The sequence below is a fragment of the Prionailurus bengalensis genome, chromosome B3, assembly GCF_016509475.1.
Source record: "Prionailurus bengalensis isolate Pbe53 chromosome B3, Fcat_Pben_1.1_paternal_pri, whole genome shotgun sequence".
Classification (NCBI taxonomy): domain Eukaryota; kingdom Metazoa; phylum Chordata; class Mammalia; order Carnivora; family Felidae; genus Prionailurus; species Prionailurus bengalensis.
The window spans coordinates 47665133-47679691 of record NC_057355.1 but is presented as its reverse complement, the minus strand read 5'-3'; the positions used below and the strand labels follow the sequence as shown (position 1 = coordinate 47679691).

The window sequence follows — 14559 nt, the reverse complement described above, 5'->3', positions numbered from 1 at the left end:
AGCGTCCCACTTTCGGCTCAGGTCGTGATCTCAAGAGTTCGAGCATCACATAAGGTTGACTGCTGTCAGCACAGAGCCCACCTCAGATCCTCTCTGCCCCTCCCCTGCACACATGCACATGCGCTGTCTCTGTCTCTCTCCAAAATAAGCATGAGTTGTCACATTTTTTATTAGTTTTGATATAACTAATACAGATATGATATGATTTGGTGTAGTTTGATTTAGTTTGGTATCTTCAGTTAAGAATATCTCATTAGTGCTATGTTAGAAACCAGTTTTTTATTAACTTGAACAGTTCAACTTGCTTGATTGTTTAAGACTTATCCATAAGAACTAAATTCTCCATACTTTCATGTAGGCAGGACTAAACTATAGAAAGTTTCATTTACGGGGCGCCTGAGTGGCTCAGTCGGTTGAGCGGCCGACTTCGGCTCAGGTCATGATCTCGCGGTCCGTGAGTTTGAGCCCCGCGTCGGGCTCTGTGCTGACAGCACAGAGCCTGGAGCCTGCTTCAGATTCTGTGTCTCCCTCTCTCTCTGACCCTCCCCCATTCATCCTCTGTCTCTCTCTGTCTCAAAAATAAATAAACGTTAAAAAAAAAAAAAAAAAGAAAGTTTCATTTACTCTTAGAAGTAGCAGTGGGTACGGACAGAAATGGGAAATCTAGATTATGCCCTGTTTTAAAGTCTCCAGAGACATATTTTGGTTCTGAAATTCTCCATTGTATATTGGGCACTGTATGGAGCAGTGACGAAGACCCTCAAGGTAACTTATGCTTTTCAGGTTTCTGAGACAAGAATTGATACACAGCTAGTTCCATGCAAATGCAAATACTACTTGCTGAATTTTATTCTCTGCTATACTATATTTAAAAAAAAATCCATCATACTATCCTTCTGGATTTAAATCTTTCACTTTCTTCTCAGGTATGGATGAACGAGGAGGTACGACATCTTGGGGAACAAGTGGTCAACCAAGCCCCTCGTATGACTCATCTAGAGTAAGTTTGTTCATCACCCTTGATTAAAACTATGAAGTACTTTGGCAGAATAAATAAGTTTTTTTGTATATGAACTCTGTTAAGAGAAATGAAGATTACGTATTTACATGGGAGTATCATAGAATACACAGTACCTTCATGGTAGATTTATTTTTTTTCATTTATTGTCATATTTGGGGAGTTTATTTTATCTCTTACAATGAAGGAAATATTTCTACACCTGGATTACCTATAATACTCTTTACTAGAGTTGGAAGAGTTTAGAATGCCTAACTATTCTCCATATATGAATTTTTCTTTGTGTATTGTTTTCTTCGTGTATTACCTTTGAGAGATGGCACTGACTTTCAGAGTATCAGTTTCCAGTCTTCCCTCTCCCGTTCTTGTTCCAGTAGTCATCAGCTGTTTATATCTGGGACTCTATAGCTCTGTCTCTTGGAAGCATATCAAAACACACATAACAGATGACATTTCTCGGTTGGCAGTTAAGAGAAAATAGGACCAAACTAACATTCTACACATAGTGAGGTCATAAGATTAGAGCCTCTTTTTAGCAGTAAACAAACAAATCACCCAAAACTTTAAAATAATGAGACTGAAAGATTAAAAATTAGACCAAAGAGCTGGCAGTAAAATTAAATTCTGTGTTTCCAGACTCTGCAGTAAATTGCTGAGGTTAAGAGCTACCTTTTCCAAAATGTCATAGTTTGAATAAATAATGAACTATTTACTTCTCTTAGAATTAACCATTAGAAGATAGACAAGCATAAAATTTATGGATATTTAACCCTAGAAGCATATTGGCATAAGTGGAAGGAAACAGTATGTGATTGGAGTCCATAATCTCCATATGGGTTATGTCATTTTGCATTAAAAAATGATGAATTAGGGGTGCCTGGGTAGCTCAGTCAGCTAAGCATCGGATTTCAGCTCAGGTCATGATCTCTTGGTCCATGGGTTTGAGCCCTGCGTCAGGCTCTGTGCTGACAGCTCAGAGTCTGGAGCCTGCCTCGGAATCTGTTTCCCTCTCTGCCCCTCCCTTGCTCATGCTGTGTCTCTCTCTGTCTCTCAAAAATACATAAACATTAACAAAATTTTTTTTAATGTTGAGTTAAAATATGTGGTTTGCTATTATATTTGGCTGTAGCCTATGTTTAATTTATTTTAAATACTTTGGGAAAAAATAGGATAGTCACGGAGAATTAAGAATAATTATTAAAGAGACAATTAAACATGGTTTGAGTGTTTCCCTTTTGGGAATCTGTGATGAGAAAGCTGGGTTGTAGTGTAAAGAGTACTGTTGTGGGTATCACAAGACTTGGATTTACTATCCTCTCTCCTGTGTAATCCTTGGGCACCTTATTTTAACCTTGGGGCTAGTTAAACTGATTGTCCAAATATTCTTCTACCTTTAGAAGTTTTTGATTCTTTAAATACCATTGTGAGTAGGAAAAGTAGGTTTCCTGTTTAGATTGTGAAGTATGGATTTTATATAGTGGAGAACAAAATACTATTTATTGGATTATTTTCTTTCAAAGGCTTGAGTTACTGTGTGATAACTTATTTCTTAAAATGTATTAAATGGTGCCTTTGTACCTTATGTGTACTTTCCTTTTAGACTTTCAATTTTGTTGTACTTGAGTACTAAATAAGATTCTAGGAGAAGAGAACATAATAGTACATCCAAAGTTTTACATATTTCATGATCGTGAAATTAAGTTTGCCTCTAGAGATGGACTTCAAAGTTACTCTTACTTTTCTTTTTGCCATTTGCTATGCTATGTTGAATGTATATTGTGTGCGTTGCAAAGTTAAATTGATTTTATAGTAAATTAGTTTTCTGTTTAAAAACCCAAAATTAATATTTAAATATTCCCAATCTACCATGCAACTGTGTGTGTGTGTGTGTGTGTGTGTATATATATATATATATATATGTAGTATAAATAGATATATATGCTATATAGATAGCATATATCTATCTTTATATACTATATATATATAAAGTATATATATAATATATATAAAATAATATATATACTATAATATATATAAAATAATATATATACTATAATATATATAAAATAATATATATACTATATATATACTATATATACTATATATAATATATATATATAAAATAAAGGGTAATATATATATAAAGGATATATATATGTTATATATATATATCCTTTACATATATATATATATTACCCTTTATTTTTGTTCTCATTGAAATCCATTCTTTCACTAACTTTGCTTCTTCTATCCTGGTCATGATTTTGAACCTAAAATGGTTTATCTAGTTAAGTTATGTTTTATTTATAATTTTGAACAATTTAATTCTCTCCTGAAATCTTTTCACCAAGGAAAGACATTTATGGTTATCTTAGAAGCTGTCTTCAATACACTTTTAATAGGAAGTTTATGAACTTTTTGGGTTTTATCATTAAACCCCATCTACCAAGTTGACTATTTTTTTCATAATCATAAATATAGATATAATTTTGTTAATAAGAGTCTCAGTTTACCAAAATACTTTATTCCACTGAGTATCATAGTCTGTTGAGTTTTTTAAAATTCAGAAGTAAATACTGATATTGGCTAAAAACCAATTTTGATATTTTGTAAAATCATTAACAAGTCAATTTAAACTTTAATGAAATTTGCAAGTATTTTGTAGAAATTCTGCCAGTGAAATGTATTTAGACTTTGCCATGTTGTATAAATAATACATTTCCATCACAGCAGGTTGTATCATTTAAAAAATAATTTGATTTTACAATACTGATAGGAAAAAAATTTATTTTACTTTTTGTAAAGCTTGAAACATAGTAGGCTACAATAAAAAGTATGTAAAAACTGCAGAATGAGTGGTTTGGTGGAGTCATAAAGCATATGCTTATAGCTATATAGCATAACTATATAGCTATTTATATATATATAGCTTATATATATATATATATAGCTTATATATATATAAGCATAACTATAAGCATATGCTTATAGTTAAACTATCCATGCCTCCACTAAAACTATAAGGGAGAAATAATCATGTTTTGCATTACTGTAAAAACATATTTGGTACATGAACTCTGTTAATAGTTCTCTACTCATGTATCATAACTATGCATTTTACCGTACAAGATTGACTACACAAAATCACATAGGTTGAACTTAGTATCTATTTAACACCTTTTTAAGGGGAATATTTGCTTTGTACACTTTTTGCCTTATAGGTACTTACTTTAAATCTAATGAAGATGGCATTTTGCTCTAGTAACCTTGATGCCTAAGTGAGCTCTACCAGAGTTGTATGGTTAAGAGGCCACAAACTTCTCAAAAGTGTACTTAGTGTTATACATGTTCTTTCTGAAGTAGGAAAAGCCAGCAGAGCTCCTGTCTGCCCATTTTTCCCAAACCCACAAGAAAAGTAGCCTCACAATATATAGGTGATTTACCAAGTTTATGGTTATCAGAACCTGCCGTAGCACATCATTCAATAGAGTATTTTTATTAGGTAGAGACAAAAATAAATGCATGTACCTATTAGTGGTTACAGAAGAAATGGTAGACATGGTCAGTATTCTTAGGAAATGTGAAGATGACACATGTCTGAGACACTCATAAGGAAGTAAGAGCATTTGTGGTATGTACTTCAAACCTCTTCACTTTTGTTAGTCCTGGTTTCTGCATTGTTGACCTGCTCACCTCTGCAGAACAAAACACACAACTGAACAGATAAAAGCATCATCATGATGTGAATGACACTTTCATTTTCAGAAATATGTGAAAAGTGGTGATCGAGGTTAAGGCACCAGAGATTGAAAGGAGTGATTAAGATCTCAAATAGTTGAGATCTGGGCAAGAGGTATAGTTAATGAGTCTTTTCCCCGCCCTCCCTTAGTTTTTATCCTTTCCTACAAACAAATGTTATCTGTATTTGACATTGCAGCAGGTATAAAAGCCAGAGAATACCATGATTTTTGTTATTTACCACCATGTTAATGATTTATTCTAGTTTTAGATTTTTTCCCCCTCCTCTTTAGAAGGCAGTGGTCAAGAGCACAGAACGGGAGCCAGAGTACCTGGATATGAATCCCAGCTCTGCCACTTACTACCTGTATGATTCTGGACAACTTACTTAAATTCACTTTACCTCAGTTTACTCGTTGGTGAATTGGGGATAATTACTTTATAAGGCTGTCATAAGGATTAAATGTATGTAAAACTATGGTTAAATTAGATAAATCTATATAAAGTGGTTAGGTCAGTGTCTGGTACATAGTGACTGCTATGTAAGTGTTGAGTTTAATACTATGTATATCAGAATTTATTAACTAGATCTATATGTAATAATTTAAATGAATGAATACATTTGCAGATGTGCTGCATTCTAAGTGTAATGAATAAGAATTACTTGCTGATTCTGTCATGCTTAATATACTTCCTTTAGATTTGTAAAACACATAAAATCAATTTCCTTTCCCCTTCAGTTATCTGTTTCTTTCTTTGGGAAAGGAGAAGTCTTGTGACAAACTTAGATATAAAAGTTTTACTCTGTCCGGTATAATGCTTTTTACATCATGGACTTCTATAAGTATTTGCTGAATACTTGGGGAAGATTGGGGAAGAATTCTTAGATTTACTAGATTAATTGTGTTTGGAGATCGAGGAGAAAAGAATCAAAGTTGATTTATGGTGGTGAATCTCAAAGTCGATGGTGGTGGTATTAATGGTAAATAGGCCTCCTCTCTCCTATGCTTACAAAGTATTATCCTGATTGATGATACTACTTAGTAAAGCATTTAAGATCACCGACTCTGGAGAATTGTATTCTGTGACCTTGGATAAGTTACCAAGTCATTTTGAGCCTCAGAGTTCTCATCTCTAAAATTATGATAATTTTACACATACCTTGTAGGGTTTGAGTAAAGATGAAACCTGATAATAGCTATGAAGTATTTCATTTCATTTATTTATTCAATAAATGAGAGCTGCTACTACTATAATTATCATCATTATTATCTCCAAATATCTAATATTTCATGTTCATTTCCATGGTCATATTTCCTGATGTACAAATTCCATTTGTAAAATGTTGTGTGATCATTTTAGTTGATGAAAATTCCAAGGGGCCCCTGTCATCTTGGTTTTCCTGCCCTTGTAGCTCTGTTACCCAACTTAGGCCAAGCTTTAAGTACTGAGGTATCATTGGGGTTTGCACCCTGGAGTTATGACAGGGCTCACAGGAAAGGGAAGAAGTCTTCTTGTTGACAGTATTTCCTAAAATACAGAGTTTTTCATTCCTCAGTTTAAAAAGTAAAAGATATCATCCTTTGCACTGCTGGTGGGAATGCAAGCTGGTGCAGGCACTCTGGAAAACAGTATGGAGATTCCCCCCAAAATTAAAAATAGAACTACCTTACAACCCAGCAATTTCACTACTAGGTATTTATCCAAAGGATACAGTTGTGCTGTTTCAAAGATGCACATGCACCCCAATGTTTTATAGCAGCACTATCAACAATAGCCAAAGTATGGAAAGAGCCCAGATGTCCACTGACAGATGAATGGATAAAGGAGATGTGTGTATGTATATATATGCGTGTGTGTGTGTACACATACACATACATACAATGGAGTATTACTTGACAATCAAAAAGAATGAAATCTTGCCGTTTGCAACTACATGGATGGAACTAGAAGGTATTATGTTAAGCAAAATTAGCCAGTCAGAGAAAGACAAATATCAGATGCCTTCACTCATATGAGGAATTTAAGATACAAAACAGATGAACATAAGGGAAGGGAAGCAAAAATAATACAAAAACAAGGAGGAGGACAAAACAGAAGAGACTCTTAAGTACAAAGAACAAACTGAGGGTTGCTGGAGGCCTTGTGGGAAGGGGGATGGGCTAAATGAGTAAGGGGCATTAGGGAAGACACTTGTTGGGATGAGCACTGCGTGTGATACATAGGGGATGAATCCCTGAATCCACTCCGGAAGCCATTATAGCAATATGCTAACTATCTTAGATGTAAATTAATAAATAAGTAAATGAAAAAAAAAAAGTAAAAGAGATCAGTGGTAGGTAACTGCTAATAGTAATTGTGTTTATAAGTACCAGCAGTGACCAGCAGTTGGCATTTTAATTTTGTGCATTTTTCAGGTACTGTTTAATCTATTGTGGTAGTAATTTGGGGGGAGAGAAGGAATATTCAATTGCATAGAGTTTGAGTGCTTATTTTTCCCAATTGCTAAATTTCTACCGTGGTTTTCCCTTCTCTTTATAAATATGGTTTGCAGAGTGAAACAGTTGTGTCTATATTGCTCTTCCTTTCCTTCCCATTTTGCAGCATCCTAGAATTTCAAAACTAGAAAGTGTGCTAGCTATTTATATCTATTCCTTTTATTTCATAGATGAGGAAACTAAGAGAGTTTGAGATTTGGCCAGGTTGAGATATGTGCTGTTGATTCAAAATACACACAAGATTTGGCTAGACAGTTTGCCTGGTTAATGATAGACTCTGGCCTAGAACTCAGATATACCAAATATTATACAGTTACCTTTTAACTCCCTTACCTTAGTGTTTCCCAAGTCAAAAAAGAACTAACTGTCTTAAATTTTTTGCCATACACCGAATGAAGGGGAGAAGAGAGGAGAAACGTGAAAAGAGGATCTATAATTGATATTTCAAAAGAAGACACGGGACATGATAGAACAAAAAAGAAAGTTTGCTAGCCAGCATAGTATATTGTGAGGTAGACTAGCATAGAATTTAAGTGCTTGAACATTGAAATCAAGTTGTGTGGGTTCTATTTCTGGTGCTTCTTCTTCTTAGTTGTATGACTCTGGGAAAATTATTTCTCTTTGCCTCAAACTTTTTTTCTTTTTCCTTTTTCCTTTGCCCATTGATAGAGGGAGGTGGTACTAATAATAACTACCTTGGTAAACTTCCGGACTTAGGCCTATTCGTGGAGAAAGGGAAAACCAGTTATGTGGTAATGAGTTGGCTTTAAAATACTAGGTTTAGCAGCTGTTTATGATTCAGCACAAAATAATTTCAGACTTCTAATTAAGAAATAAATAGTATGTTTTGAGATCTTTCATTTTACGTTTCTTTCATTTTACATACTCTGTAAAATTTACGTTATCTTTCATTTTACATACTCTGACATCTGTACCTGTTATAATGAGGTAGAATGAAGGTTCATTTTATTAAAAAAACACCAGCAGTGGTCATTTCTCAGACCATTTGTCAGAAATACACATGGATGATCCAGGTCAGGTAGAAAATGAATATGAGAGTTGCTGTAGCCTTTTAAGGAGTTGCTCTAGTCTTCGAAGACATACTCAAAGCCATAGATTGGGTACTTTGGATAAGGGAAACAAAAAAAAAGTAAAAATTCAACTGAAATAGACATACAGCTTACAGATTCTGTGGAAACTAAAATGAGTCCATAAGGTTATCCGGATGAGTTTAATGATACCTGTCTAGCTACTCCTGGGCCATTCCCACCTGATGCAGCTAAAGAGATCTTTAATTTTGCTTAGTGCTCTCTTCTTAGCAGGTATTCAGTATCTTTTCATTCATGTGGATGAGCTTGGCAAACAGCCACTATATGGTTTGATAGATAACAAGTTGGAGATAAGACCCTCAGTTCCCCTCATGTGCTATCTATATATAATTCACAGAGGTCATTCTTACCCTAGGAAGGGTTATACTGGCTGCAGTTCTGGGAGAGCCTAAGGTATAGTTCATTTACATTTGACAGTAGAGGCCTTAGGAATATCTAGGGGTGGAGAGAACCTGTAGTTTTCTTCTCCCAGTAGAGCACAGTGGCATGAGAGCTACCCTTGTAAATAAGGATAATGATGTTGCCTCTCTGCTTTTAAGAAACTTGTTCTTACTCTGGTCCCCATTTTTAAGATGCTGAGATTTGTGAATGCATTCAGTTTATACATCATTAAAAATGAATAATCTTTTAGTTCATCTTAGAGTTCAGGAGCTATGGTTAGAAATACAGGTCATATTTATCTGAAGAGTTAATTATGAAACTTTAACTCTTTTCAGGCAGCAGTGAAGAAGGATTAGGCAGCAAATAGTTAATTATCAAGTTAATTTCACTGATTACTGTGGGATTACAGGAGATGGAGAGATTACTTTGGGTCATCAGGAAAGAGTAAAGGGGAGGTGTTTGAGTAGGATGTTATAGGACAGACAGTATTTGTATGAATAAGATTAGAAGGAAGACAACTTTCCAGAAATGTGGAATGATGGGACCACAAGTGTAGAAACCTCAAAATTACAAAATTCAGTAAAGAATAAATGATCTTGGAATCATAGGTAAATAGTGTGGTAAGGCAGCTAACTTTTCTGTTCAAGAAATGTAGTGTATTCTTTGGGGAGTAGAGAGCCAATTAAAAATAAATTTTTATGTAGGGAATGACACAACGGGTTTTATAAAGATCTGTATATTGTGGTATGAGGAATGGATCCAAAGTGAAAGAGTAAAGAGTACTAGGATGATCGGGTAAGATGTTATTACATAGACCTATTTGCAATGAAATTAAACTTAGAGTAGGATGATAGGGTCAAGATCACAAAATAATTGAAAATGGAGAGATGTCTCAAAGGAGAAAAAAAAAACTGACACATTTGGTGACTGAGGAAGATTGAAAATCATACAGATTAACTCACCCCGCAGAATGATGACTCCTGAATTAAACTCCATGTGTTTTATTCAGGCTTTGACAAGTTAGCTGTGGTTGTGTTCTGCAACTACCAGATTGTTTGATTTTGATAAATAGTTTCCCTTATAAATGGAAAAAATGTAGCTGTGTGAATAAAATACTTTTTACTCATTGTCCTCCTTTGACAGCTTTGATGGGAAATAAAGTTTAGTGTTACTTTTTCTTGTTTAGAGTAGATATTTTCTCTAGATTATTTACGGTTTGCTAATGTTTTTATTTTTGAAGGGAAAAATGGTGTAGGTTTTATAGCTTCTGCGAGTTCAAATGCAATAATTAGAAAGGACACACAAATTTTGAAATAGTATTTTATGCCTCTTGATCTCAGGTACAAAACAGGAGATGAAGCAGTTAAATAGCAAAGCAAGACAGGAGGGACAGAGAATTAAAGTAAGTGTTTTCTATATATTGCATCTATGTTCCCATTAATCTCTGTTTTGTTATGTAACTGCTCCTTCTGAATGTTCTGAATGTGAAGAAAAACTATGGGTAAGAAAAGGGTGTATTTTAAAGTTAGGTTTAAATAAACCCATGAGGGAAAGTGTTGTTGGTTACTCTTTGTATTCAAAACATACAAACCTGCCTATAACTTGTAATCTTAGTTCTTAGATAAGGAAAAAATTGGGTTAGGATGATATAAGCTCCTTTAAATCTCTTGCTAGCAGATATTTAAAATGAAAGAAATCACACAGCTATTAGGTTGTCTATTTTTCCATTTCAAGCTAGGCAGATCTTCTGGGTTTTTGTTTTTGTTTTTGTTTCTTTCAATTTAGCCATTCTTCCAGGGACAGTGTCCATTCAGATGCTGTCACATAGCTTTGGGACCAGCCTTTGTCAGTTTCTTACCTCACTGTAAGTTTCACTTAACTTTGCATGCTTATGAAATAGCATCTTTATCAGGACCGATCCTTTACAATTCTCTCTTTTTTTTTTTTTAATCTTCTCGTTGTTTAGTCTTTAGTGAAAGTCAAAACATTAATCTTTGAATATCTCTTATGTCCCTTTTCATAAAATTGTTGAGGTTTTACTTCTGGCAGCTTTTTAAAATTATTTTTTATGGACTTAACATATTTCTTATTCGTAAGAACAGGATGGAGGATAGATTCTGGCTGAATACCTTTCTAGGTCTACTTAGCCTATCTTAAAAAAAATTTTTTTTGAGTCCACACCCAATGGCTGTGGGCTTGGGCTCAGGACCTTGAGATCAAGAGTCGTGCTCTCCACCAACTGAGCCAGCCAGGCACCCCAGCCTATTTTTATTAATAGCAATAATCATAACTAGCATTTATGACAACATTGTTTAAAACCTTTCACATGTTCTCTATTTTAAGTTTTATATCAGCTTTTCAAGAAGGCATTTTAAATCCTGTCCATTTCAGAAGTGAGGAGATTGAAGTTCAGAAGGTGGATAAATTACCAGATATTAAACATGACTCTAAATTACTGTCCCTTTCTACCATATCAAGTTGGCAAAGTATAAGGAGACCCCAAAACAGTTGTTATTTCTCCTTGTCCAGGACTTTAATGAAAGATACTCTAGAAGTTGTAAGATGATTGTACTGTCATTATTTCTCATAGAAATATTATTTACATTTTATACTTAAAAAATATATAAGCTACAGAATAAATTAGGTAAATTTGCTTCCTGGTTTCACCACTATATTTGACCTTGGAAAAGATAAGATACTTCATTTCTGAGCCTCGGATTTCTCATCTGCAAAGAGATTTATCTTGTAACAAGTGCATGAAAATTAAATACAGGAAATTTTATAAATCATAATATCTGGAATTTATTAAGTAGTCTATAAGAGTTCCTCTTTTTACATCCAGTCTTACAAAAAATTATACATCCATTCTGATACAAAACCATGTAGGAATTTTACAAGTCCCAGATGCTCCTTAGGCAGCAGTTTTGAATTCCTGGAGTATGTCTTGAACAAGATGAGGAACTTGTTGCAGGTTTTAAATGACCAACAAGAGGTTCTTATAAGTAAAGTAGATTGTTCACAATATTGAAATGATTGGAAAGGTTTATTGCATTATACATCTTGCTATTTAGAGATGATTGGGGGAAAAATTGGGCAACCCAGATTTGACAGAATGTAGATTCTTCAGTTCCTCAAATTTGTTTGAAAGGATATCTACTTCACAGGATGGTTAATGAGACCTCAGTGAGCTTATTTATATCAAAAGCTTAGCGTGATCAATTGATGTTAGTTCCTTTTGTGATATACTTTTGTCATATATTCTAATAACATTTTTATTTAGACAATAACAAACTTAGAGTGCTTTGCTTCAGTGTATTGAACTGATGCTTAATCCTTTATACTACCAAATGAAGTAATTATTTTAACGTGGTTTTATATCACAGTCATTGTACTACTTTTTGCATGAAGTAGATAGACCCTCTTCTTGGTGTTTAATGTAAATTATTTAGTGATTAGCAAGAAGGTATCAACTGTTCTGTACCAAATATTTTCTCTGCATCGGTGATACCGTTACATCTCGTTGAGTTTATAGTTTTCTGAGCTCTTGCTCTGTAAATATTATTCTTGATTTCCCACTAACCCTACCTTACTCTCTGAGATCACTTTTAGTATCTTTCTTCCCAATTTGAAATTTTGTAGTCTTCTTTGGGCTTAAACTCTTCTTTCTGTGCTGTTCACATGGAATCCTTTTTTCTCTTAGTTCTTTAATTTATGCAGCATTTATTGAGATTTTACAATTTTCTGGTCACTGGAATTAGGTAAGCAAAACAAAAATGATCAGTCCATATTATCTGGACAAAAGGAGTGTTCATTCTCTTGAAAAACATCATAATACTATTGAGTGATAAAAGTTATGATAATGATGGCCCAGGGAGAGTAGAAGTAGAGAAATAGAAGCAACACTTGGTTATGAAACCTCTAGGGCAAATCAATTGAAAATGGTAATCCGTTGTAAAATACAAAGAACAAAGGACTTAAGCCTGGAGACTTCTCCCATTAGACAGGCATACTTGGTCAAAAGAGTTACTTATTCTGGACATTAGTTCCTAATATGTAAAGCAAAAATTTTCAACAAGATCATGGTTTCTCAAACTGTGCTTAATAGGATATTAATAAATGTGTAAAAACAGAGCTCCATAGTCCAAATATTTATGTATTATTGGGTTAAACAAAATTGGACTTCTTTGTTGTTAGATTTCTCAGTTTTTAATAAATTATTGCAAGTTATAAATCCTTAAGAAAGGAATAGAATATACTTCTTACAGTTTTTCCCCACTGTAGAATCTTTCTGTCTTACGAATGAAGTTTGACTGCCAGTTAATAGTCTCAAGAAATAGTACATAAGATGACTTGTATGTTCAACCATTCATCTAGAGCTGTGACCCATTGTGACTTCATTTTGTATAAGGTGTGAAGTGAGGGTTGAAAGTGATTTTTTTTTTTTTTTTTTTTTTTGCATAAAGCTATCCAGTTTTGGTACCACCATTTGTTGAAAAGATTATCTTCCCCCATTGAATTCTCTTGTTGTCCCTGTTAAAGTCAATTGACCATGTGTGTGAGAATCAATTTCTGAACTCTGTTCTGGTCTACTGATTTTTCAAAATCTTTACACCAATGCTGTACCATCTTGATTACCGTTCCTTTAAAAAAAATCCTCCTATCAGGTAGTGTTGTAAGCCCTCCAATCTTGTTATTTGTTTCCAAATTGTTTTATAAATCCTAGGCAGTTTGCATATAAATTGAAAATTTTTAAACCAGTATATCAGTTTCTACAATTTTTTTCTGAGATTTTGATTGGGATTGTGTTGAATTTATAGATCATTTTAAGGAGAATTGATACCTTAACAAAGTAGGGTCTTCTGATCCATGAATATAGCATATCTCTCTCTTTAGTTCTTTAATTTCTTTAAGTAATGTGTTATAGTTTTCAGTGAACACATTTTACACATCTTTTGTTTAGTTTCTCTTTCATAATTTTTAATGGTATTATAATTCTATTTCAATCTCTGGGTGTTCATATCTTGCATAAGACTACAATACATTTTTGTATATTGATCTTGTATCCTGCATCTTGGTAAACTCACTAGCTGTGGTAGCTTTTTTTGTACATGCTGGAGGATTTTCTATTTGGATGGTATGTCATCCATGAATAATGAGAGTAACTTTTTCCTTTCCAATCTGGATTTCATTCCTCTTAATGAATTGGTTATGATTTCTGGTACAGTTTTTAATAGAAATAGAGTGGATAGCTTTGCCTTGTCCTTGATGTTGGGTAAACAGTCAGTGTTTCACCATTAAGTATGATGTTAGCTATAAGTTTCACTGATGTGATCTGTTAGATTGATGACATTCCCTTCTATTCCAAATATGTTGAGAGTTTTTTTATCAAAAATGGATTTTGGATTATATGGAGTGTTTTTTCCACATTTGTTGAGAATATCTTGATTGTTACTCTGGGAATTATAGTAATTACTGTTTTAAATTCTTAATGAACTTTGCATTCCTGAGAGAAATCGCACTGCACTATGATATATTATGCCTTTTACATGTTCCTGAATTCAGTTTGCTAAAATGTTAAGAATTTTTATATACTTTGTAAGTGTTTATTTATTTATTTTGAGAGAAAGAGCTCATGAACAGGGGATGGGCAGAGAGAGAGGGAGAGAGAGAAAAATCTCAAGCAGGCTGCTTGGTGTCAGCACAGAGCCCAGTGTGGGGCTTGATCCCATGATCTCGTGACCTGAGCCGAAACGTAGAGTGATGCTTAACCACCGAGCTGCCCAGGCACCCCAAGAATTTTTATATTTGAGTAATA

The 14559-nt window shown here is 33.9% G+C and overlaps 1 protein-coding gene and 1 long non-coding RNA gene across 9 annotated transcripts in view; one reads left to right on the top strand and one right to left on the bottom strand.

Annotated features, from left to right (window-relative positions):
• Positions 1-1761, bottom strand: part of LOC122468598 — a 30308-nt gene extending 28547 nt beyond the window's left edge. Inside the window, exon 1 of the long non-coding RNA XR_006293285.1 lies at positions 1326-1761. This is a non-coding gene — a long non-coding RNA (uncharacterized LOC122468598). The remainder of the gene's footprint in view (positions 1-1325) is intronic.
• The window catches only part of TCF12 (transcription factor 12), a 386235-nt gene that overhangs the window by 156298 nt on the left and 215378 nt on the right, over positions 1-14559 (top strand). For 7 of the 8 annotated variants that reach the window (XM_043555341.1, XM_043555339.1, XM_043555338.1 and 4 more), the window contains exon 4: positions 927-1000. In XM_043555341.1, the coding sequence (XP_043411276.1) occupies positions 927-1000 (74 nt within the window). Of the gene's footprint in view, positions 1-920; positions 1001-10084; positions 10147-14559 lie in introns of those variants that run through there. The other variant, XM_043555344.1, reaches the window with a different exon arrangement.